Source organism: Podarcis muralis, chromosome 5 (genome assembly GCF_964188315.1).
Source record: "Podarcis muralis chromosome 5, rPodMur119.hap1.1, whole genome shotgun sequence".
In the NCBI taxonomy this organism is placed as follows: Eukaryota; Metazoa; Chordata; class Lepidosauria; order Squamata; family Lacertidae; genus Podarcis; species Podarcis muralis.
Genome location: NC_135659.1, coordinates 43,045,895 through 43,068,566, shown reverse-complemented (window position 1 = coordinate 43,068,566; position 22,672 = coordinate 43,045,895). Strand labels below are relative to the sequence as shown.

Genomic DNA, 22,672 nt, shown 5'->3' with positions numbered 1-22,672 from the left:
CCTTCTTAGATCCAACACACAAGCTGACTTAAGACCGCAAGTTTACTGCTAGATCAGGTCCATAGTCTATTAAATGAAGCACTGTGTCCTGTAATACAGAGACCTCCCCCCACAAAGAACACCCCCGATGCAGGAGCTAGACGAATGCTCTGTAGAACGGTGATCATCTTACCTCTTGAAACCAGGCTTGGAGCCAGTGGCCTACGATCGCTAAGCTGTCTACAGGGCAAACAGCCCAAATCATTATGAGAAGAATGAGGAGCACGAAATCCACAAAATGCATCAGGCTCGCCTTCTCTGCCTTGAAACAAGGAAAACAGTATTTAAAAACCACCTATTTATGTCCTAATATTGCGCATGGATATTTAAGGTTTTCTGTATTCAAAACGATGCGCTGTCTACCGACCCTTTTTACAAAACGTGAAGACGCAGAAGTTGCTGTTACTTCTCCAACTTGGTTCGCCAGCTGTTGCTGGACTACAACTCCCATCACATCCTGCTAGCTAAGGATTATGGGAGTTGTAGTCCAACTGGAGATCCAACTTGGAGAAACACTGTATGAAGCCACAATGCTGGCAGAAGAAGCACTGGATGCTGGAAAGTACCAACCCTGGGTAAGGAAGGCCTATAAAGAGCTATTCAGTTGTACGACACACCCCTAACTTCTGACTATGTCAGTTCAATTAACATCACAGATGCAGAGTTTGGAGCAAAGCTTATTAGCCCTAAGAGGCAGGCTGTGAGCATCGCTGGGTAATTCCAGTCAAATATGGTGGTCTCCACATTGGTCACCTATGACCATGTGTTTAGTTTCAGAGGGCTTTGGCAACGTCACTTTTTAAAACAGGATACATACCCCGTGTCCCAGAACAGCATGAGCAAGTTCATGTCCCAGAATGAAAGACAGCTCATTGATATCTGACACAGCAGATAGCATACCAGTGAAAACAAACAGTTGTCCATTCTGCAGGCAAAGAGAGGAAAAATAATACTGCAAACAAATTGTTTCACAGAGCTATCCAAAGTGGGGGGTGGGGGTGAACCCACATCTTGGCCAGGCCAGCACCAGCAGAGCAGAAAAATTGGGAGAGGGGGTGAGAGACAGAATGGAGGGAAAAAGAGAAGTTGTGTTTCTTCTTTATTCCTCCTTTTCTTCAGCACACTTCTTTTGGGGGGGCGAGGTGAGGAAGGGAGACTTTCCTGCACGTTGGTCAGAAAAGGAGAGAAAATCAGCACACAAACTTCAGGACATGTTTTCTCTCAATCCGTGTATGTGGACTGGGGGAGGCTGGATCCTAGAAGCTCCTCTTCTCCCCAACACCTTTTTGCCCTCTCTACTGTGAAAGCAATAATGGCAGAGGAAGGACAGCGGTACCAAGTCAAGCCCAGCACTGTCTGCACTGACTGGAAGAGGCTCCCCAGTGATTCAGATTTGGTGACATTCCCAGCCTCGCCTGCAGAAGCCAGGGACTGAATCTGGAAGAGCAAGGAGATGCTCTGCCTCTGAGCTACGACCCCCCCACCCTCACCCCTTCGGCCTCTGGGACGTCCTCCCACGGACAACAGGAATTCGCTGTCAGTAACTTATTTCTGAATTATTACATCTCTTGGTGTTTGATTTTTACTTACTGGAAGCACAACAGCATTAATGTCTGGTCCCTCCACCACATGGATAGTCCACTTGAACTCAGAGAGTCCTGGAAAATCCTTGTTGCTGTCAATCAGATGCAAAAAGACTTTTTTGACCTCCTGGTAACGGGGGTCCGTTTCAGGCAACATTCTGCTTTTAAATTCTTTGACCCACTGGAAGAAAAAGAAGACGCAGCATACTGACCGATTCAAGGCAAGTAAAATTGCAATAGATACATTAATATGCATGAATATCCATGAAAGAGAGGTCAGTACAAATTAAAAAATATATGATGCAATCTAATTCAGAGTGGGGAGGAGACATCCACCATATGAGTGGGGAGGAGACATCCACCAAATTCATCAGGGCATGATGAATTTTTCAGCTCCCAAATTCCCAAAATGAAGGGTGCTAAAAAGTTGTAGAATGACTTGGGAATTCAAAAGATATTTTGGTTACATTAATCTAATTTTGTTTGCTAAATAAAATGTGTGTAAAATTGCATAGAAATAATTTAAAAATGACTGCCAAGTACTTATATTTTAATATTATTCTTGTTTACTTATATTATGTATATTTATGATTTTACCTGACACTTTCAGAAAGCAAAATTAAAATTCTTTGGCTTTCCAAAAGCAGTTTATTTGCTTCTTAAGCAAACATAGTCTTAGCAAGCTAAATGTTGTCCAATTGCAAATATAACAGCAGATTTGAATCCCTCGCACCCAAAAACGTTTTTTTAAGACCCCCTCAATGAAGAAATTTGCAAAAAATAAATTTCACCCCCTCAAATGACATGCCCTGCTGTACGATATCCATTTAGGGAATAAAATTTAAAGATTTGCTCGAGCAAAATATTTAACTCAGGAAAGGTGACCTAATGACATGGGATACACCAGCAATTATATATACATATATTATTTACTAACAAGCAATATTCATCTTCCTCATGTAACAAGCAGTAAAAACAGATATTCTCAATCATTGCACTGCCAACACTCCTTAAATGGAAGAAAAATTCCCTCAGCTATGTGGGAAGGCCAGAAAACAGGATATATGCTTCATATAAGTTCCCATCTTCAATCACCAGCATTGGGCATTAATAAGGGTCTCAAGTAGTAGAGCAGGAGACTCTGAACTGTTATTGTGAGTCATCTCAGTTACTGCTAAGTGGGGCAGGGGAATTATTATTATGTTTGCTTTTTTTAAACAGCTACCCACCATGGCATACTCCATCTGGGACAATTCAGCAAAATGGTCTTTCCGAAACACCAGAAGCCGAGAACGTCCAGTGATTGGTGTCTCTTCCAAGTGAGTAAAATAAAACAGGATAAATACAAGTCCTAAAGTACACAGGCCCAGGGCTATCTTCCATTTATTTCTTCTTGCAGCTTCTTTAAACAGCTCCTTCTTGTTTGGAGGAAGTGCCCTCCACCATTTTCTTATGCTCCTGTAAGGCACAAATATAGCAAAGTTCGAGGAAGCCAGAGCGAATCGCAAGTGTCCCCGACTGCTGCACCCTCATCAGTGCTACCAGCATGTGTTATAAATGTCAAAACGTAACAGACAAGCTTCTCTGCTTAATGCAAACAAATAGCGTGCTAGTGCATGATGCCCCAAAGTTCTTTCGCCTGCTGTGCCACCAGGAAACAAACCATGGTCTGGCTTGTTTTGAGTGCCCAACCTGAGGCTCATGGCGTGTCAACCACAAGTGGTATGCCAAGAGCAAACCTTGATTGCCAGATGGTTTATTTGGAAAGAAAGAAACCATAGGGTTTGGACGTAACAACAAGCCAGGCTCTTTCCTGTAAGTTTAGCAGCAGCAGAAACAGAAAAAGAGCAGAGCAAAACCTTTTCAGTGGCATATACTAACATGTGGAGTGCTCACATTAAACCATAGTTAACATCGTTAGTTGTCTTTAGTTATGGTTTAATGTGACACTGATACAACAAGCTATGAGGCTGCAGCAGCGTTCACTTTGATACCTCACTCTACAAAAGTAAAACGGATATGCTGCACATTCTTGTACACATGAGAGAAATGGAGAATTAGGGAGGTTTTCTGGTTAACCCGGTGTCAGGCTCCGGGGACTTGGCTTCTTCCTCCCCTTTGGCCATAGATAAGCAGGACAAAGCAAAGAGCCCCTTACCATTTAAAGAGTCTTGAATCATCACAGCAAAAGAACAAAGCATTCATTATTAGAATTGAAGGTGTTCCCAATTGAGGCTTCCCCCCACTTCCCCCCAGTCACTTCCATCTCGCAACCACCATGCTTTTTGTGTAGCCATCTTATCTGCTCTGTGTGACCTTGGACTGATATGCTGAATACTTTCCAGCGAGAGAGAGTCTGTTAGCTCTCTCTCTCTTCCTGTTCTTCTTCACTTTGCTGTTCAACCCCCAGTTCTTCTCAACGTTCGTTGTCAGAACTATGCCCCTCTGCAAACCACTGTTCCAAATCTTTACTGCTCCAGGGCAGCTTCAGGATCCTGATCAGGAGCAGGGGGAGGGTCCCACCACTCCTCACCAGAGCAGTACTCCTCAGCTTGGTCTCTGACACCTGGAGAGTGTGGGGCCTCCCAAACTAAGGAGATTGGTTAGCTGCGTGTTATGAGGAGTCTGAGAGATGAGGAAAGGCAGCTGAACAAGAAGGGGTGGGGGAGAGAGCTGGTGTAGGGAAGGAGGAAAGCTGAATGGGAAGTAAACAGGAGAAAGATATGGGAAATAGTGAGTGTGGAACCACCATCACTCTCATCAAACAAATGGGCAGCATCATATTTGGGATTTAAAAGGCTATGTGCACATATCCACAGCTGGACAGGAACCCAGGACCCATTTATGCATACAGCTGCCCACAAAGCTAGGGATCTACATAAAGTCTTGCTTCTGTACATATTAAACCCATAGGTGGATCAGGCAGCTTTTAAGGCATCCAGGTTAAGGCAAGTCATAGGCTGAGAAGGTGAGTTTAAAAAGAAGATGGATTTCAAGGACAAATAAATAAATAGGGAGAGATGGGGCAGTACCTACCTAGTATGCACATGTTTGTACAGAAAGAACTTCCATTTCAAATGAAGAGGAAGCAAAAGTGAGGTAATATAATGCCAGGCACGTGGCAAGATATTACAGTCGTACCTCCGGTTACTAACTTAATTTGTTCCAGAGGTCCGTTCTTAACCAGAAACCATTCTTAACCTGAGGCGTGCTTTCGCTAATGGGGCCTCCTGCTGCCGCCACACCGCCGGCACACGGCTTCCATTCGTATCCCGGGGCAAGGTTTGCTGCTAGGAGCACCTACTTCCGACTTAGCGGAACTCATTACCCGAAGCGTTCGTAAGCAGGATGGTACATAACCCGAGGTTGCACAGTATACCAAAAAAAAAAAAAAAAAAGTGGGAGATTGCTCAATTGAAATTTGAGGAACCAAACAGCAGTTTCAATAATCTAACGTATTCTCCTTCTAAACTTTTTTTTTTTTAAAGTAATTTCTACAGATCTAAAATCTGGCTTCAATGAAGCCTTTGAGAATGGAAAAGGAAAGCCAAAACAAAAATCTAATGCATATTTAAAGGCTGAGAAACCATTAACTATTATATTCTATTTTAAAAAACAACATTCTGCTCTGTGGAATAATAAGAAAAAGAACCAAGTTTCAAAACACTGAGACACCTTATTTACAGTAAGAAAAATGTGTTCATTTAATAACAAAGAAAAGGTTTAATAAGGGATGGGATTTACCACATATACCACGATGGTTTTCCATGGGGTCCAACTTGTATATACAATTTAAATTTAATAGATGGTTCCTTGAGCAGCAACAGAACATCCATATTGCAAAAGCACAAGTGGAGCATCATTTGCTGTTTTGGCCTGCGCAGTGAATATGTAAAGTTTATGGCCAGAATCCAGAGCACTGTAAAAGCAGCTCCAAGGGGGATTTTATACTTGTTTTCCTCAAACAGAAGTCCTCCCTCTATGCCACAAGGCAAACCTGAGGACTTCCAAAACTGAGGATAATTTTCAAAAGCGATTTGTTACGTGGCATAGGGAAGTAAAGGAGTCAGCTCTTCAGAGTCAAAAATTCTACTGCACTACAGCAAGCCTCAACTTTCTGGATCACGAACTATATATATACAGTGGTACCTCGGGTTACAAACACCTTGGGTTACAAACACTTCAGGTTACAGACTCGGCTAACACGGAAGTAGTACCTCGGGTTAAGTACTTTGCCCCAGGATGAGAATAGAAATCGTGCACTGGCAGCGCGGCGGCAGCGGGAGGCCCCATTAGCTAAAGTGGTACCTCAGGTTAAGAACCAATTAAGTTCATAACCAGAGGTACCACTGTACTAGAAAACTAGATGCATGCTTTGTGATTGACCTATTCTTAAGCCCAAATTACTCAACCTCCAATCCAGAAAAACAGCTTACAAGGTGAAGCATCAGACACATGCCCTTACCACCGCTCATAAATCCAAGTGCGACGCAGGCCTATATATGCAGTGCCCCAGATTCTGAGAACCTTCCACTCCTTTCCCAGGAAGTTTGCAAAGGTGTGGCTTCCTCAGCAGGATAGTACATGCATGGGGACAGTGCTGCAGCAGCCCTCTGATGTGCACATGATATCTAGATTGGAGATTAGTAGCCAAATTACCTTTTAAAAGGTGACTAGAGATGAGGATGTTAGAAGTGCATTACCAAGATCCAAATTTCGTTAACCGATTGGTCTGCAAGCTAGGAACGAAACTCCCTGCGCTGAGTCACTGTTAAAAACTTGAGAGACGCAACTACTTCCTTGGTGGAAATTACCCAACAAGGTGTGTCTTGGCAACACAGTTAAAAGCATTCTAAATTTTATTTTATTATAAAGAGGAAATGTTTTTAAAGGATAATAAAGTGCCTAACTGCTGGTGGCATTTAGGAGAAAAAGGCACTGCTCAGACAGTATAGAACTAAAAGCACAGGAAGAACACTCTGCACCTAAGCCACCAAGTTGATGCCATTTCAAACTAAGCATATTTAAAGCATGTTTATTTCTTCTGCTTCATTCCCACCTTCCCACCAAAGTGATGAACAGAGTTGCATACTCCACTGCAGAGGTGTTTGAGAGCTTCACAGATTTCAAATCAAGGAAGCAGTTGGCCTTTCAAGTAATTAAAACTTGGCTAAGGTAAATGAAAATCAATAAAAACCAAACATATCCCCAAAGCAGGGGCTGCTTTCATGGGAAAGCGCAGAAACAGAGGTGCGATTTATCATGGTTCCAGGCCGAGAATGGACAATATTCACTCTCTCCTTCCTGCAGCCCCTGCCCCATCCTCTTTACAAGAATCAAAAGTGGTACTGTACTATCAACCTAGTGCCTAGAGCCAGGAGACATTATCCCTCAGTACTGGGAGGGCGGGCAGGGGACCAGAAAGTACCACAATGCTATTCTAGCATCCTTTGCTGGAGGATAGAGGTAGAATATTCACGTATTTGGGGGAACAGTTTGGGAAATAGCATAGAAATGTACTTTACCCATTTTTATCCAAGTTACACATGTTCTTCCAAGCTACCTCACCAGGCTTTAAAACAGGTGAGAGGAGGGGAGCAGAGACACAAAATCAGCAGTCATTCTCACAAAAAGTGAGCTTTCACCATCTACAGTGGTACCTCAGGTTACATACGCTTCAGGTTACATACGCTTCAGGTTAAAGACTCCACTTAACCTCGGGTTAAGAACTTTGCTTCAGGATGAGAACAGAAATTGTGCTCCGGCGGCACGGCAGCAGCAGGAGGTCCCATTAGCTAAAGTGCTGCTTCAGGTTAAGAACAGTTTCAGGTTAAGTACAGACCTCCGAAACAAATTAAGTACTTAACCTGAGGTACCACTGTATTTGCAAGGCTCCTTTGCAACATTATGAGCACGCCAGACAGTCTCATGTGAAGTTTGCAAAGTATCCTATTAAGCTTGCATCTAAATTTACATTGCAACAATGTAGTATACTCTATGATACTGCTATAGTGTGTAGCAGAACAATATTAATGTTTACCTCCCAAGGATGACAGCAAATAGTTTCTGAACAGGCTTCAATAGAATCCACAAGATTGGAACGGGAGCCGCCTTCAGTGCTGAAGATCTGTGAAAAGGCCTGTGAATCTGGACATTGTGAGAAGCAGTAAAGTGTCGAGATTTTTGAAAAAAAAGTCCTCTTGCCCTTTGCTCAGAGAGAATACAAGGCCTCCTAGAACAGCTGTGTGCAACGTTGAAAATTCCTGCATTCTTAGGGTTCAAAAGCCGTACTTGACTTTTATTAATGAGGTTACTGTAGGTGTTGGAACTTTCCGTCATTAAGTAGCACCTTCTGTTTTTACTTTTGTTCCATGATTGGCACTTAGTCACTTGATGCTGGTGTCTGTTCAATGCTTCACTGGAAAACTTGTAAGGATTAATGCACTTTCCCCAACAGGCCAAAGATGTAAATCTAGTTAAAAGACAGTTCCTTGAGCCACTAAGAGCAGCCATCTCTCTCTCTCATGTGTTACACCTAGAAATGTAAATCAAGAGTATATATTTTTAAATGATGCAATAGCAAATGATAATGCTATAAGACACTATGCTCTTTAAGGGTTTGTATTCACTAGAACTCAGTACTGGGTATTGGGAAAACCTCAACATGGTTCTACCAAAGTGCTGGGAGCTGTTGCTGGGGGCAATGGCCTAGTTCAGATAATTGTTCCAGGTTTCAAAAACTATGGTTTATTAAATTAGGAGCATGAGCCAGGGCCAAATACCTACACCCTTTCCACTGTTCTGCTTCATTTCTGATTTACAAAAAGCCAGAGTTGTGGGTCCAAAACTGTGTAAATCTGTCAGTTAGTTAGCAACCAGGATAATATCTGACAATAATCCAAAATTCTCCAGATATAATAGGGAACTCAGGCTTAGTAAAAGCCAGAAATGAAGTGATGAACAGACACACTATTAAACATGAAAAAAATCCACACTGAAGAGGAAAAGAGGGTCAAAACAAGTACAGTTCCCCATATCCCATTGCTAGTTCCCACTATTAAGATAGACTTCCCACACTTTGGGCCGAACCACAGTTTCAGAAGCCCAGAAAAATAGTCCAAACCAAGCCAATGGGTCACACAGAATCTTTACATCACACATAGTTCAGGTAAGCAGTTAGTACACGGCAATGTGTGGGAGTGAGCCTTGCACTCTTTTCTCCCAACAGGACACACCTGTATGAGTAGGACTTATATAATACATCCACCCCATTTTTTAAACTTGCATGAATTGTATGCAAACCCCATTTACACATAGAGTGGGAGAGAATATGTGGTCCCTATAAGAACATCAAGGGTTGGAACCAATGTAAGAATCCTGACCACAGCCACTGGCACTTATTTTCCATATGTGACACCTTGGTTTCCAACCAAAATTTGGGATACAGTGAAGTGATTGCAGAGTTGCAAAAGTTGATTTGGGTGTAATATCCCACTGCAGTAAATGCAGGTCCCTCTTCTGATCTTTAGCTGACCATTTCTCTGGTTGATTAGTTCAAATCACTGGGTTGCCGTCAACTACCGTTTACTCAGAGTAATTATCTTGTACTCACTTAAATTACTGGACCTAAGTTAATTGCAGCCATTAATTTAAAGACGCCTACTCTGAATAAAAGATAGTTGAATACAACCCACCACATGAAATTCAGCACACACAAAACTTCCTTGGCATCCGTAGCTCATGGCCCTCTGTCCACCCTTTTTACCTTGTTCTCTGTTCAGTGTCAGCAGCAAACTCCTTCCCTCAGGCCAACAGTCAACCCCTTCCCTTAACTCTCTGATTTGGCTTCCCTTTCAAAGTTTCCAAATACCACCTCCATCACTAAATCACTAGGTGTCTTTATGCAAGCCACAATCTCTCATCTTCACCCCCTATTCTCCACCTGCAAGATGGAGATAGTAATATTGATCTACCTGGCAGAGTTGTTGTAAGGATTATTGAGAGATTCCAAGTAAAATGCTCTGAGCTCTCTGAATTGTTGTATAAGCACGAAGTAGTATACTAGCAGCTAACCCCCTGCTTTGTTTGCCATCTAGCCCAACCTCCCCCAACCTGGTGCCCTCCATAAGTTCTGGACTACAATTCCCATCCGCAACACTGCCAGCACAGCTGTGTGGTAGCTGGGACTGATGGGAGTTACAGTTCAAATCTACAGGGCACAAGGTTAATCTAGCCTGAGAAGTCAAAAGCTTGGGCACTATCCTGTCCAGGACAGATCCATTAACAATGCACTTGTGTCCCATGGAAAACACCCTCATGAAAGTTCATGTACTGACTGTACTACCTTCCATATCAGGAGCCAACTCCCTGTGAGGGAAGATCTGGCCGTCATATTCAAACCCAGAGACAATTGCATGGAGAGAATGACACAACGAAATAGGTGAGGCTTTAACTAAGGCTGACTATCCAAATGTCAAAAAAGGGGCACCAGGGCAAGCAAAATGAGGAGCAGGCAGATGTTTCCCCCTGGAAGTAGAGCCATTCTTCTTTCCCTCATAGAACAGATATTTCTCACTTAAATTTCAAGTCAAATTTCCATTGCTAATTAAAACCAGCAATGAACGGCTGGATTAGGTGGGAATCCTAAACCATATTATCTGCTATATGAGTATCAGGGGAAATGCGAGCTCGCCTTGTGACTTGGGTGGCTTTGTCCCACAGAAGCAGTCACAAAGTGGAGGCCTGAGGAACCAGAGAGACGATGCAACGTATTGCTTGGCTAAATAAATTTCGCACGCTTTTAACTTCCAAGATCTTTCCAGCTACGGGCCCCTGTGGCTCCAGAAGCACCCATTGCAAGTGGTGCCCCGGGGTCTCCTTCAGCTCCTAGGCTCGAAGGCGAGGAAGGACACGCACACCCTCTCTCCTGCGCCATGCGAGCAGAACTCATGTTTCCCTTGGCGCAGAAGAGCCGCGGGGGAACCGACCCGCCGCCTCCCTGCGCCACCTGAGCCTCTTTGGCCAACGTCAACAGGAGACGCTGCGAGGGCAGGAAGGGGAAACGCCTTCCGAAGAAGACGCAGCAGCAGGGAAACCGGAGCCAATGGAGAGCAAGCGGGACGCCTCCTTGTAACTGCCTTTCCCCCGCCATCGCCACTCCCGTCACCTACCAGCCGCGACAGAACAAACTGGTTCCAGGAGGAGGAGGCGAGGTTGCCAAAAGCTTAAGTCAGAGACGAGGCGCGGAGGGGGGGGGGGAGGAGCAAGATCCTCTGCTCCGTTGGCTGGCGACCCCCCCAGCAAGTAAAGACGTAATGGGGGTGGCTTGAGATACCAGCGCTTTCCCCTTACTTGCCGCCCACCCGACCCTGGAAAGAAGAAGGGGCGCTGCGCGTAAAGACGCAGTGGCGACCTCTGGGACCCTTTGGCCGCGGAGAGGCGCGCCCTTCGCCCTCCCCGTGCGCCAGGCCTCGCCAAGCGGCCTCTTCCCCCGGCGCTCTACGGCTGGGGCGGCCGCTTGCCTTTCCTTCCGGGCTGGGGAGGGAGCCAATCGGTGGCGGAGTTTCCCTGTTTCGCGACCGAGAGAAGGCCGCCTCCAGCCGCTGTGTTTACTGTCAGCGAGTTGAGCGTGGAGTAGATTCGGAGCTGTGATTCTGCACCTACCTACCGGCAGTCCGGAGTGATGGAATGCAGTCATAGAACTGTAACGAAGGGACCCCGAGGGTCATCCAGTTCAACTCCCTGCAATGTCATATTCGGTGGCATGTGTAGAACCAGGTTTTTAAATGTGCTTGTCAGCATGGGCGTGGCCAAGGGGGTGCTGCTGTGCCCCCCAGATCAAATAAAACAATAGAAATACTTAACTAACTGACCAATCACGTCGGTTTTGCGTCCCCTCCCCCAGCAAAAGTCCTGGCTACGCCCATGCTTGCCAGATGCGGATCTGCTGCTATTTCCATTAGTACACCAGCGATGGATGGTTCAGAAGTGTGTTGGGGCACTTACACTACCCTCAAATGGGCACACCCATAATGCAAGTGCATTTACATGCAACTAGGTAACACTGGGAAATAAATGTCCCCGTGTGGTGGCTTTCCCATAGCCCAGGAGCACTGGAGAAATCAAATGGAAGAAACCTTTAAACGGTGGCTCATAAACAGCCTTTCCTGTTGCAAGGGAGGACAGAGATTTTTCTCCTTCTGGACATCTGGATTTCAAAATTAGGGGAAGACAAACAAGTAGTTGGCCAAGTTATGCCATAATGGACCATTGTGTGAAGAGGGTACTTTTCAGTGGCTGCAGGGTCCAGAGCATACTCTAATTAGAGCCTAGGAGGAGCACATCAGTTATACTTTCTTGCCCTTGGCCTGTCATCCAATACAGAACCAGAGTTTACTTGTGAGCTAAGGAGGCATTAAAGGAACCAAGCAGTGAGCTGCGAAAAGTTTTGAGGGGTTGAAAGCAGAGATGCAGTAGGCTCACTCAGCTCAGGGGTGGGAAACCTCTGACCTGCAGGACTAATTTGGCTCAGCATGGGTTCCAGTTTGGGGCACAAAACCATTTCCCCAAAACCATGCCCACCTGCCCCACACCTGCAACATGAAGAGGGGGGCTGGTAGAAACACAGCTGCCTTTGCACCATCAGGAGCCTTAAAGTGCCCCGACAACAGAGGCTTCTTGTCACTGGCAATGAGAGTGATCCTGTCGGGTTCAGCTGTGCTACTAAGTTCCCCATGGAGAACTTGGCAGCGCAGCCAACCCCTGCCCAAAGCGGCTCATGGAAGCAGATCACTCTGCTTTCCACAGTCCCCCACCAACCTGGGAGCAAACTCAAAACGCCACCTTGTGATCTTTCATAGGAAAGTATGGTTTATAAATATGTAAACAAAATAAATGATGCAAGCACTAAATTCCCTTTTGCAGCTGTGTTACACCTTCTTCTGTATCTTCACAACAGCCATTATGACGTAGGTTAGGCTGAGAGTTGGTGAATAGCCTAAGGTAGGAAGTGAGCAAAAACAAGGACAAGTTAAGTGAGTTTAAAATGTGAAACTACACATGCTCATGGTGTTTTCTTTTTGTTTATCAGGGTTGGGGAAATGCTTTTCATTTGTGGTTTGCTGATGATTGTGCAGCTGAACAGACTCACAAGTACTTTTTGTAGCCCATGAAAGCTTTTGTGATAATAAACCACAAGACTTATTTTGTGAGACTTTATTCCATTTGTTCCTTTTGGGAGGAAGGGGCGGCTATTTTGGGAACTGAACTAGGGCCCTCATATCACCTTAAAAGGAAGGTGGTGGGTTTAGTTCTCCTGTGCCTTATTCATAAATATGAAGCCGTGATAGTTATTCTAGGGAATCTTGGAAACAGCAAACAACACTATCTCCATTGTCAAGTCATGTTTGCATCCTGTCAGCCCTTCAGCCAGACGGATGGCATAACCTTACAAGTCATTAGCTCCTCTATTTTCAAAAAAATGCTTATCTTTCATTAAGTATTCATAAAATAATAAGAATGTTAAACCACTGTGAAATATTTATAGAGCAGTAAGGAACAGGTTTACTCTACAGATTTGGAACTGAGATTTTGAATATTTAGAGATATATTTATGCATTGCTTTTGAAGATGACATTTGCAAACAAGAAAGGAGATATTGCCCATGAACCTGAAATAAGTAGCTCTGGGAGCTGAGTTTCTTAAAAAATAATTGTGGCATAAAATTATGAGGCTTGCAATAAAATATTAGCTGCAGCTGTCAAGCTGCCAGTCCTGACACTAAAACTCCCTGGTTCTTTTAGCACCCGCTACTCAGGCTGAATCTTATACACTCCTTTCTGGGGAAAAGTTCCACTGAACTCAATGGGGCATACTCCAGGGCAAACAAGTATAGGCTCGCATCCACACCATATATTAAAGCCTATTACTGTACTTCTCCCAAAGAATCCTGGGAACTCTCGTTTGTTCAGGGTGCAGGGAAATTGCAGCTGCAGGGGTTAAATGATAGTTCCCAGGTTTCTTTAGGGGAAGACATGTTTTATAAATGTGCTTTCAAATGCTCCTAGGATTGCAGTCCACACCTTCACATTTGCAGACTGTGGCCTGGTTCAGATACTGGAGTTCTCACCAGAGACAGCTAAAAATTACTGAGACCCACTGTTTTGGCTCCCACTCATAGACACAGTACTTGAACTTTCAACTTTATTGCCAAAGGCTTTATTGCAAAATTCTCTGCAGGGTCTAAAAATAGGTCAGGTTACAGGTACACAGGTCAGGAGTTCAAAAGCGCTCTAAGATGAATGGCTAAGATGTCTCAACACTCGACACACATGCTTGACCCACCTTTTGAAGAGCAGGGCAGGTGCGGTCATTTGTGTTGTTCTCTTACCAAAGACTGGGCAGGCAAGCAGGCGCTCCTGCAAGTAGGCTGGCTCTGCTGGTGCTGACACGGCCAATGGAATGTCCTTAGAGATGGAGCGGTGCATGCATTTCATTGTCCGACCTAGGCTCAGAAACCTTCCTCGAGGTGGGAAAAGCTTCAAGGCAGGGTGGAGACTGGATCAGATGGCTCTCCCTCCACAGCTGGAACATCCAATGCCACTGGGGTGTTGCTTTCTCCCAACAGACCACTTGGCCCCTCCCCAACGCCAGGCACTCTTCCCATTCGTCATCCCCCTTGGACCAGCCCTGCCAAGATGTCTTCACAGGGGGTATGACACCCACCCTGAGAGACTTCCTGTTCACATGTCCTCCTTTAAGGCTTTCCCATAGTTGGCCACTGTGAGAACAGGAAGCTGGACTAGAGGAGCCATTGGCCTGATCAAGCAGGCTCTTCCTATGTTCTTAAAATGGGGCAGATCCAGATTCAAAATGGCAGCAAAGACAGTTTGGCATAATCACCTGGCAATTGCAGATATTGATACCTAATCCTTCTTTGGAAATTGCTAAACCAGAACGAGCCACAGTGAGCCTCAGGCTTGCCCCTCTTCCAGCCTGGCTATGAGGAATTCACATCCATTTGGGCTTAGCTCCAGCTTCTCATATTGTGAGAAACAACAAACAATTGTGTTTGCTGTTAATAATGGTTTGAAACAAGGAACCTTAAAACCATGGGCTATGAAGTTTGCTTGTTTAAACAACCACAGTTAAAATGAACAACAATTTGGTTTAGGGAAACACACTAAACTGTGGTTAATGGAAGAGTGAAAGGTTCTGACATGCCATTTCAAACATGCCAGAGGCTCAGCTTGCTGTGACTCATTCTTGTCACACTAAACTATGGTTTAGCTTGCCATCCGAATGTGGCTGCTGCACAGACACTCTGTCAATTGTGGGTGTATGAAGCTTATGTTATGGTACTGAATTCACATTATGCACCCTGCTTTTCTAAAACACCCCGACTGGCAATCCTACATATTAATATTCTGAAGTCGTCACCAAATGTAGCATGAGTAATTACAGGATAGCTTCATTGAAATCCAATAGTGAATACCTCTTAATATAGAAATGTGGCATGTATAGTCATACAATTAGAAATGTGTAAGTGCTGGTTTTCTTTAAATAGGCAGCTAGATCTAAAGACATAAGTAGTTATTAAAGGCTGTGGCTGTTCGTGAATTTTAATGAAGACATAGCACCTTTTATTTTGAGGAGAGGATCAAAAAGAGCTTTTTAAAATAAAGTCCCCAAGAGACTCTGGCCTTAGGTCAACCTTTGGACAATTGAATTAAATTATTTTCTATACAAAACACCCGACACCTTATATTGTACATAGACCTTGGCTGCTACAGGTTTTACCAAGGGCAAGCTCTGAGGTATATCCAGGAATATAGCAGCCCTTTAAAATATGCTTCGAGCATTTTGCTCCTGAGATAAAGAGAAAAGAAAATAGAAAAACACCATCTGCATTTCATTAACAGGAGGTCTGCTTTGCCTACCAAACACCGTGTCTAGAAAAGGCAGAAAAAAGCAGGAGGAGCTGAAATTGTATTTTGCTGAAATGCGTAGCAATTCCAGAATTAAAATTTCATAGGATTATGGATGTCAAAATGCGGATTTGGAGAGTATGTGTGAAAAACCCTGAAATGGCTGAATAAAATGTTGCTAAAACAATTGCAGTCCCTTTGTATGATAGATGCAAGCCCAAATGAAATTTACCTTACCTCCAAGGAGTGCTGTTTATACAATACACTAAAATATAAACTTTTCCTGGCTGCCAGGTCCCCCAGTGTGATAGCTTACTAAAAGATGACAGGTGAAAACGTGTTGTTTTTTCTCTACCTTTTTATGCTTGCAGATATTGTTCAATAGTCCCCAGAAAGAATTAACAGATTTTAACATTCTTGTACAAAGAAACTGTACTGTATCTGTGTAAATATTCAGGGAATGACAGAGGTTAGAGAGAGAATTGGAACTAGGATTCCCCTCCCCCCACCCTTTGTGCACTGGAGACCCCATTCAAACAGGCCATTTACTAGAAAGATCCAATTATTATACTGTTGTTCAGCATATTTCTTCCGGTGAGAAAAAATACTTTTTTTTTACACACACACACACACACACACACACACACACAAGTGTCTAGTGGGGACAGACGTTTATTCCAAATAAAAATTGCCTGAGAAATAATGGGAGCAAATGTCACCAGTTCTTTTGGGGTCCATCTCTAAAACCTCAGAGGAGGATTACAAATCCATTCTCATTCTGCCTCTCATTTAGATAACAACCATGTGTCTCCCCATAATTGTTTCCTAGGTAGTGAAGTGTACTGGAGTACGATTCTAAGTGTATTGTCCCTCAGGGAGCAAAGACCTTCATGAAAATAAAATGAGGATCTTGTCAGCTTATTCAGCGTGTGCAAAATGTTAACGAGGCAAAACTGTGGCATAAGGAATAGTGCTCCGGCTGCCAAACAATATTTTCTAAAATATATATATATATAGAAAACCTGGGAAAGTCAAGTCTTCCTGCTCTGATAGGCAATTGTAACATCTCAAGATTAATTTTAGCATTAAAATGAAGTAATTGCGGCACTTAGAAATTTATCAAAACCCTGAAACAGATCAATGGGAAGGCTTTGAAAAGGGTAATTGTACCTGCATGGGAAAGATTATTGCTGTAATAGTATTAACCATCCCAATTAAGGAATAGGGAATTGAGGGGGCAATTTGTTAATATTACAACCCATTCTCTGAAGAAGTGGTTAAAACTCTAAGATATAAATTATGTAGTGTTTATCAGTATTTTATCACGATTATTTAATTACTTAAACTGTTCCAACTGTCATGTACCTAGCTTTTTTGTAAAGCACTTGTGATTAGATATATCTATATATTTCCTAAGCATGTCAAAGGACAAGAAAACCATTTCCTATGTGGTGAGATCACTTTATATACAGTATGATTGCGCTGCTAAAACAACAAAGAGTTTTCTTACACCTCAACAACTATTAAATTTATTGCCGCCCAAACTTCTGTGGGCCAGATTCCAATTCATCAGAAAGCATGAATATGTTTATTAAATTTCTACAAATTTCACATGTAATTCCAATACATAATAACTTTTGTCTTTTGTTTTATCAACTTCCCCTTTTTTTATTTCGGCCCCTTGCTGCACCCTATCTTCTGTCTCTTATATTATAATCACAATGCAATAATTTCTAATTCTTTCTTTTGCTCATAGTTCAAATCCTGCTCATGGGTTCTTCATACTATAATATTTCTTTAAATAATCCCCAAAAAGAGGCTTTCATTCTTCAATAAAACAATCATCACTATTTTTTCTTATTACTGAAACTGGGTGCAAAACCTATTACTATGCGCTGATTAAAGTGAAATATTTTTTGTTGGATGGTTTCAGCTCTAGCAACAACTGGATCATGTTTAATGAGGCAACCGTTCTGACCCTCCACATTCGTAGAACAAGTGAATGTTGCCCACTGGGTAAGCATGGAGAAAGCAGCTTTTGGGTGACATAGATCAGAGAAGTAGAACATGACCCACTGGATGTATAGTAGCCACAGGAAAAGCATTTGAGAACCCTCTGCACTGCATCCTGGCCAGTGATCAGCCAATTGTGTGAACCCATGGCCTAGCACCAAGTTCAGTTTTTGACACCCACAGCCAATGTTCAAAAGGCAGGTGGTACACCAAAACCTGAATCGTGTGTGTGTTGTGGTAAATCTCCCCAATTGAATGACAGGCTAGAAACTGTCATGCACAGGAGTTCTGTTGATGATGTCTAGTGCTTATTGGAACTGGTGGGATGTAAAATTGGGAAGCCAACAGAAGGCTCAGTCATAGTCAACTAATTCTACTTTTGTCCCCCTTCTCCTCCTTGTCCTTCCTGCTGAGTTCTATAGGGGCAAAGCTGAGGCTAAAGTAGAGGCAGCTAACAGCTCCGGTCACCCCCTGGACTGTAGGGATGCAGGTGAAGAGGGCTGGCTGAGGGCAGTGCCCCATGCCCCCTAGTCAACCAACCTCCAATGATGTCCTGGTAAGAGCAGTTTCCACTCTCACAAACGACTACACAAGACTACAGTAGAAGCAGAACAGAGGGGCTTTAACCAACAATTCAGTGAAAAAGAAGAAACAATTTCAAGGAGTGTGGACTGTGGCAGGTTATTAAAGCAAGAGTTGCTAGTACACAAAAGTTGTTAAGGCTAAAGATCGAGGAGAGAGCTTCTAGGATTCTCCTGTAGTGTTATTTTCAGGTTTTTTTGTCTAATAACATACAATAAAAGTGGTTTTCCCCAAACCCACCTCTAGCCAGCCCTTTCAGCTATCCATCAGCATTCCTGCCTCAGTAAATGGTTTGGCTTTTCCAATGCCTATTATGGATTAATTTATCAGAGAGCAAGTTGCGGGTTGATTTCATCACACACTGGAATGGGTCTGTAATAAGACCTCTAATGAACTTGATCTGGGTGTGTGGATGATGTAATTGGATAGCTTCTTTGTCCTATGAGTACTCACTAAAGTATGGATTGAAGTCGGTCTACAACTCAGCATATTGAAAGGGTAAGTTGAATTTGCTCACAGTCTATGATTCCCTTTCATGCACTTCCCAAGAAATTAAAAGACCTCTTTGAACATTATTGGTAAAACACTGGTAGTCATCACAAGGTCCCAGTTAAAAATGAATGTGATTATAACAGCCACAGGTAGGTAAAGGAGGAAAAGTAGGAGTGGTGAGAAGGTTGAAATTGCAAGAAAGGAATGCAACCTGACTCAGAAAGGACGTGGAGTTTGTCAAAGTCAGTTTCTTCCTGCGTCTTTATGCCAGCTAGAATGGCATATGGCCAGAGATGTTCTCTGCATGTCTTGCTGCAATTAATCTTTCTGTTCTTTTGATTAATTGCTGGCATATACTGTATCCCTCCCCATTTATGACCTCTGAGCTTTCTCTATCCCCTAGCAGCGTATACAACTGAGTCTTGACGGCATACACAGAAATACCAAAGCCCATCCACTTTTAGATGGGGTTAATTAATTATAGAAACTTTGATACATCTGTAGCTATGTATGGCCTAGTCTACTCTCTCACACAGAAACAAAAGTCTTCTCCTAACCCATCAAATCTCAATTATTTTTTTCTGCTTTTTTGAAACAATTATGATTACTTGCACTTGTTTTCTTACTCATTAGCCATTGGATACATTGGATACATTGGCTACATTTACAATTCATAGTAAGTCACATGGCCAATAGTTTACCATGAACATTCAGATTACTTTAGTGCTCCCTGCTAGCAAGCAGGAGCACAATCCTTGGTTTAATGTTATGTCCAATCCAGGGATTGTGGTTTGTTTCGTGTATCAGGGGTGCTATTTGATCTTATCCAGAGATGCATACAAAGAATATATTTTAAAACAAAAATAAAATTCTGAACAAAATTCTGAACAAAATAAAATTCTGAACAAAATGTATAAACTGCAATTGGTGAGTAAATAGCAAACCTTGGCTTCAAATCATGGTCATGGTTTGTTTGGAACAAAACAAACCACAATCCCTGGTTTGGACATAACACTAAACCAAGGTTCGTTGCTCCCACTTGCTTGTTGGGGGAGTGAAATAGGAGTATTCTGTATGTTCGCAACATTGCCACCCACATTATGAAAAGCATGGGCCCTAGGCATTTTTGGCTTATTTGATAACTCTGTCCCTGCTCAAAATAGACTTGATATCTGTTGTCAGGAAAAAGAAAAAATTAAGAGCAGGACCAAGTACAGATGTTCTCAACTATTCTGCAACCTTTCTGCAGAACATCTTAAAGAAGCTCTAAGATCACTTGGGTACCTCTGACTTGACAGCCTCTACAACGAAGGAACATTGTGCTTACAGCTATATGTGACTCACAGCTATATGGAGGAATGCTTGTTCATTCAGCAGCAGTGGTTACAGATTATGGTGCAAAGATTGTAGTGGCCTGTAACGACTACCATAGTTTGTAATGACAATTTTAATAGCTTGTAGTGTCTTACTGCTTTGGGGGAGAGGCTTTGTGGCTAAGATGACCTATCTATAGTGTCACAATAGCATGAAAGATCCTATTTTGCCTGGACAAGTTAGTTAACAAGAGGAGTACACTCTATAGCATATGCAACTATGTTGTACTGAGTCATTTTAGGTCTATTAAAACAGTAAAGAGGTTTTCGGGGGTTTCTTGCCAGCTAGACTGTGATGGCAAAGATTAGATAGCAAGCAGTGCACTTACTACCAGCAGCTGCTGTCACCAGATGAAAACGGGTGATACTTTCCAAGAAATGGCAATGGCTGGCAATGGTTTGATTATATCACACCACCCAGTTACATGACTGGCAAGTAGTTTTCCCAGAGCTGGAATTCAGCAAGTACAGAAAAAGCTTACCCCTACATTAAAACACCAGGAGATAGTTAAGGACCACAGGCAGCCTGATCTATGCTGGGAGGAAAAATCCTTTAGAATCACAGCATGAAACTTAGCAACAGATTAAAGTTAAGAAAATTTATTTCAATGAAGATTACATTATAAACACACACACAAACACACAGACACACACCAGTTCCATGGTAAACGCTGACATTTGTTCACAGAAGGTATTACTATTTTACAAAAGAAATATTTTAGATCAGAGACAAAAAACAATCAGGTTTAAATGGAAGAAGGGAACCTTTCCAACACTTTTAATGATAGAAAGTCTGTCTCAAATGCACAGACAGAACACACACACCTTAGCAGCATGGGCCAAAGAGAACAGGGCGGGGGATTGGGGGATAGCTACACATAAACACACCCCAAAAAGATGTAGAAATGCAGTTAAAATAAATTAAACTAACCGTGTAGCTACAGAACATTGTTTTCTTAAAAAACTACAGATCTGGAAAAGTTCAGGAGTGGGTACAGTACAGGGATTTTGTCCCTAACACATTGATATTCATCTCAAATTATTATTATTTTTATCACATAGTTCACATAAAGGGAAATGCTAACTATATCCCAATAATTTCCAATCTGGAATTGTGGACGTTTTACAAAGCTGTTTCTTTTATCTTTGATTAAACATTAATTTAAAAAAGAAAACCAAGTGCCCTCCCCACCTTCAAAAGACATGGTAGCAATGTTGTCGTCTTCTTTCCATTCTGCCCATGTCAAAATCTTAGTTCTACAGTCAAATAAAGGCACTTATGCATGTTGTCCTTTTCGCATTTCTCCCATCTCTTTAATCTCAACCTTCTCATACTTGCCCGTCTTCCGCCTCCTGGTTACCACGAGCACAGTTATCCCAATAACAATGGCCAGGACTACCACCACCACCACTGCAATGATGCCCGCTGTCAGGCGCTGCATAGAGAACTCTGGTGGTTTGTCATCAACGTAGTATACTAGGATTTCTTCAATATCTAGAGGTTCGTCATTGACATAGAGACCAAACATATTATCGGGTGGGAAAATGGGTTTACCCTGGATGTCTTTTTCAAAGTAGTAAGCTACATCTGCAATGTCAACATCTCTGTAAGACTTCTCCGAAATGTTCTGCTTTAGGTCGATATGGATTAATGGCTCCTTGTACTCAACAGCTGTGATGAACTTCGGATGGAGCATATAGCGGTTTTCGATGAGCTGTCGGAAGCTGTTTGCCACTTCTGATTCAGACAAGGGAGTTTTTCGCTCTTTGTGCTTCATCTCAATGTAGATCCAGCTTGTTCTGACCAACTCGTTGCACCTCATGTTGAGATCCCCCTTGTCGGTCCTCCTTACTCCAGCGCTGTTCACACACCAACAAGTATCTGTCTGATTGCACTGCCTGGCTTTGAAGAAGCCCATGGCATCACATTCTGGGTTATAAAGTCCATCGTTGTCCACAAACCCATGCTCGGGCCTGGGAAAACTTCTGCCTCTTTTGGTTTTTATTTCCGCCTTAATCAGCAGACATTTTGGAGTCAGCGTTGAACAGTCCAGCCTCTGGTTCGAACCGCGTGCCGTACAGATGCAGCTGCCGGATTCCGAACTGCAAGACGCCAGGTTATTCGTTGGGCAAAAGCAGTCGTTCTGGGCGGCCGACGTGGCCACAAGCATCAACACCAGGGCAGCCCCAAAAGCAGACTCCATGGAGGATGAGGAAAAGAGGTCTTTAGGGAGAGACAGGGCAACACAGCAGCCTGAAGACAAGACACATCCACAACAAGAGCCTCCCGGTTTCTGAGTGATAGGGCGGGACAGCTGCCTCTCTTTCTACCATCGGACCTGCCCAACCAGTCTGGCTGGTGACGCTCAAACAAAGCAGGTGTGTGGTGACACAGAAAACCCACAGACCAAGAGAGCTGCGCCTTCTTCAGTAGGGAGTGGCAGCAACTCTCTGCCTTCTCATACTTCCCTACCCTCGGCCTCGCCTCCTGGTAATCACAAGTGAGGTAATTCCAGCAATAATGGCCAAGACTTCCACCACCACTCTTTCCTCCCACTGAAGGAGGAAGCACATCATGCCAGAAACACAGAAACCAATACTACATTAAGCTCTTGCACGTAGAAACGTGCCTACCCCATGGGCCAAACTATGCATAAGTGCTGGG

The 22,672-nt window shown here is 43.2% G+C and overlaps 2 protein-coding genes across 3 annotated transcripts in view; both read right to left on the bottom strand.

Moving 5' to 3' along the window:
* Nucleotides 1–11,220, bottom strand: part of OMA1 (OMA1 zinc metallopeptidase) — a 32,392-nt gene extending 21,172 nt beyond the window's left edge. The window contains exons 1-6 of one of the 2 annotated variants that reach the window (XM_028733323.2): nucleotides 10,793–11,215; nucleotides 7,663–8,157; nucleotides 2,852–3,080; nucleotides 1,630–1,803; nucleotides 857–964; nucleotides 173–301 (exon numbers count right to left, since the gene is read on the bottom strand). In XM_028733323.2, coding sequence (XP_028589156.2) covers nucleotides 173–301; nucleotides 857–964; nucleotides 1,630–1,803; nucleotides 2,852–3,080; nucleotides 7,663–8,135 — 1,113 coding nt within the window. In that variant the 5' untranslated portion in view covers nucleotides 8,136–8,157; nucleotides 10,793–11,215. Of the gene's footprint in view, nucleotides 1–172; nucleotides 302–856; nucleotides 965–1,629; nucleotides 1,804–2,851; nucleotides 3,081–7,662; nucleotides 8,158–10,792 lie in introns of both variants that reach the window. The other variant, XM_028733326.2, reaches the window with a different exon arrangement.
* Nucleotides 11,221–20,591: 9,371 nt separating this feature from the next.
* On the bottom strand, nucleotides 20,592–22,386 carry TACSTD2 (tumor associated calcium signal transducer 2). The gene has a single exon (XM_028733322.2). It carries the CDS (start codon nucleotides 22,209–22,211, stop codon nucleotides 21,285–21,287), a length of 927 nt encoding a protein of 308 aa, XP_028589155.2. The 5' UTR covers nucleotides 22,212–22,386; the 3' UTR covers nucleotides 20,592–21,284.
* Nucleotides 22,387–22,672: the final 286 nt, after the last annotated feature.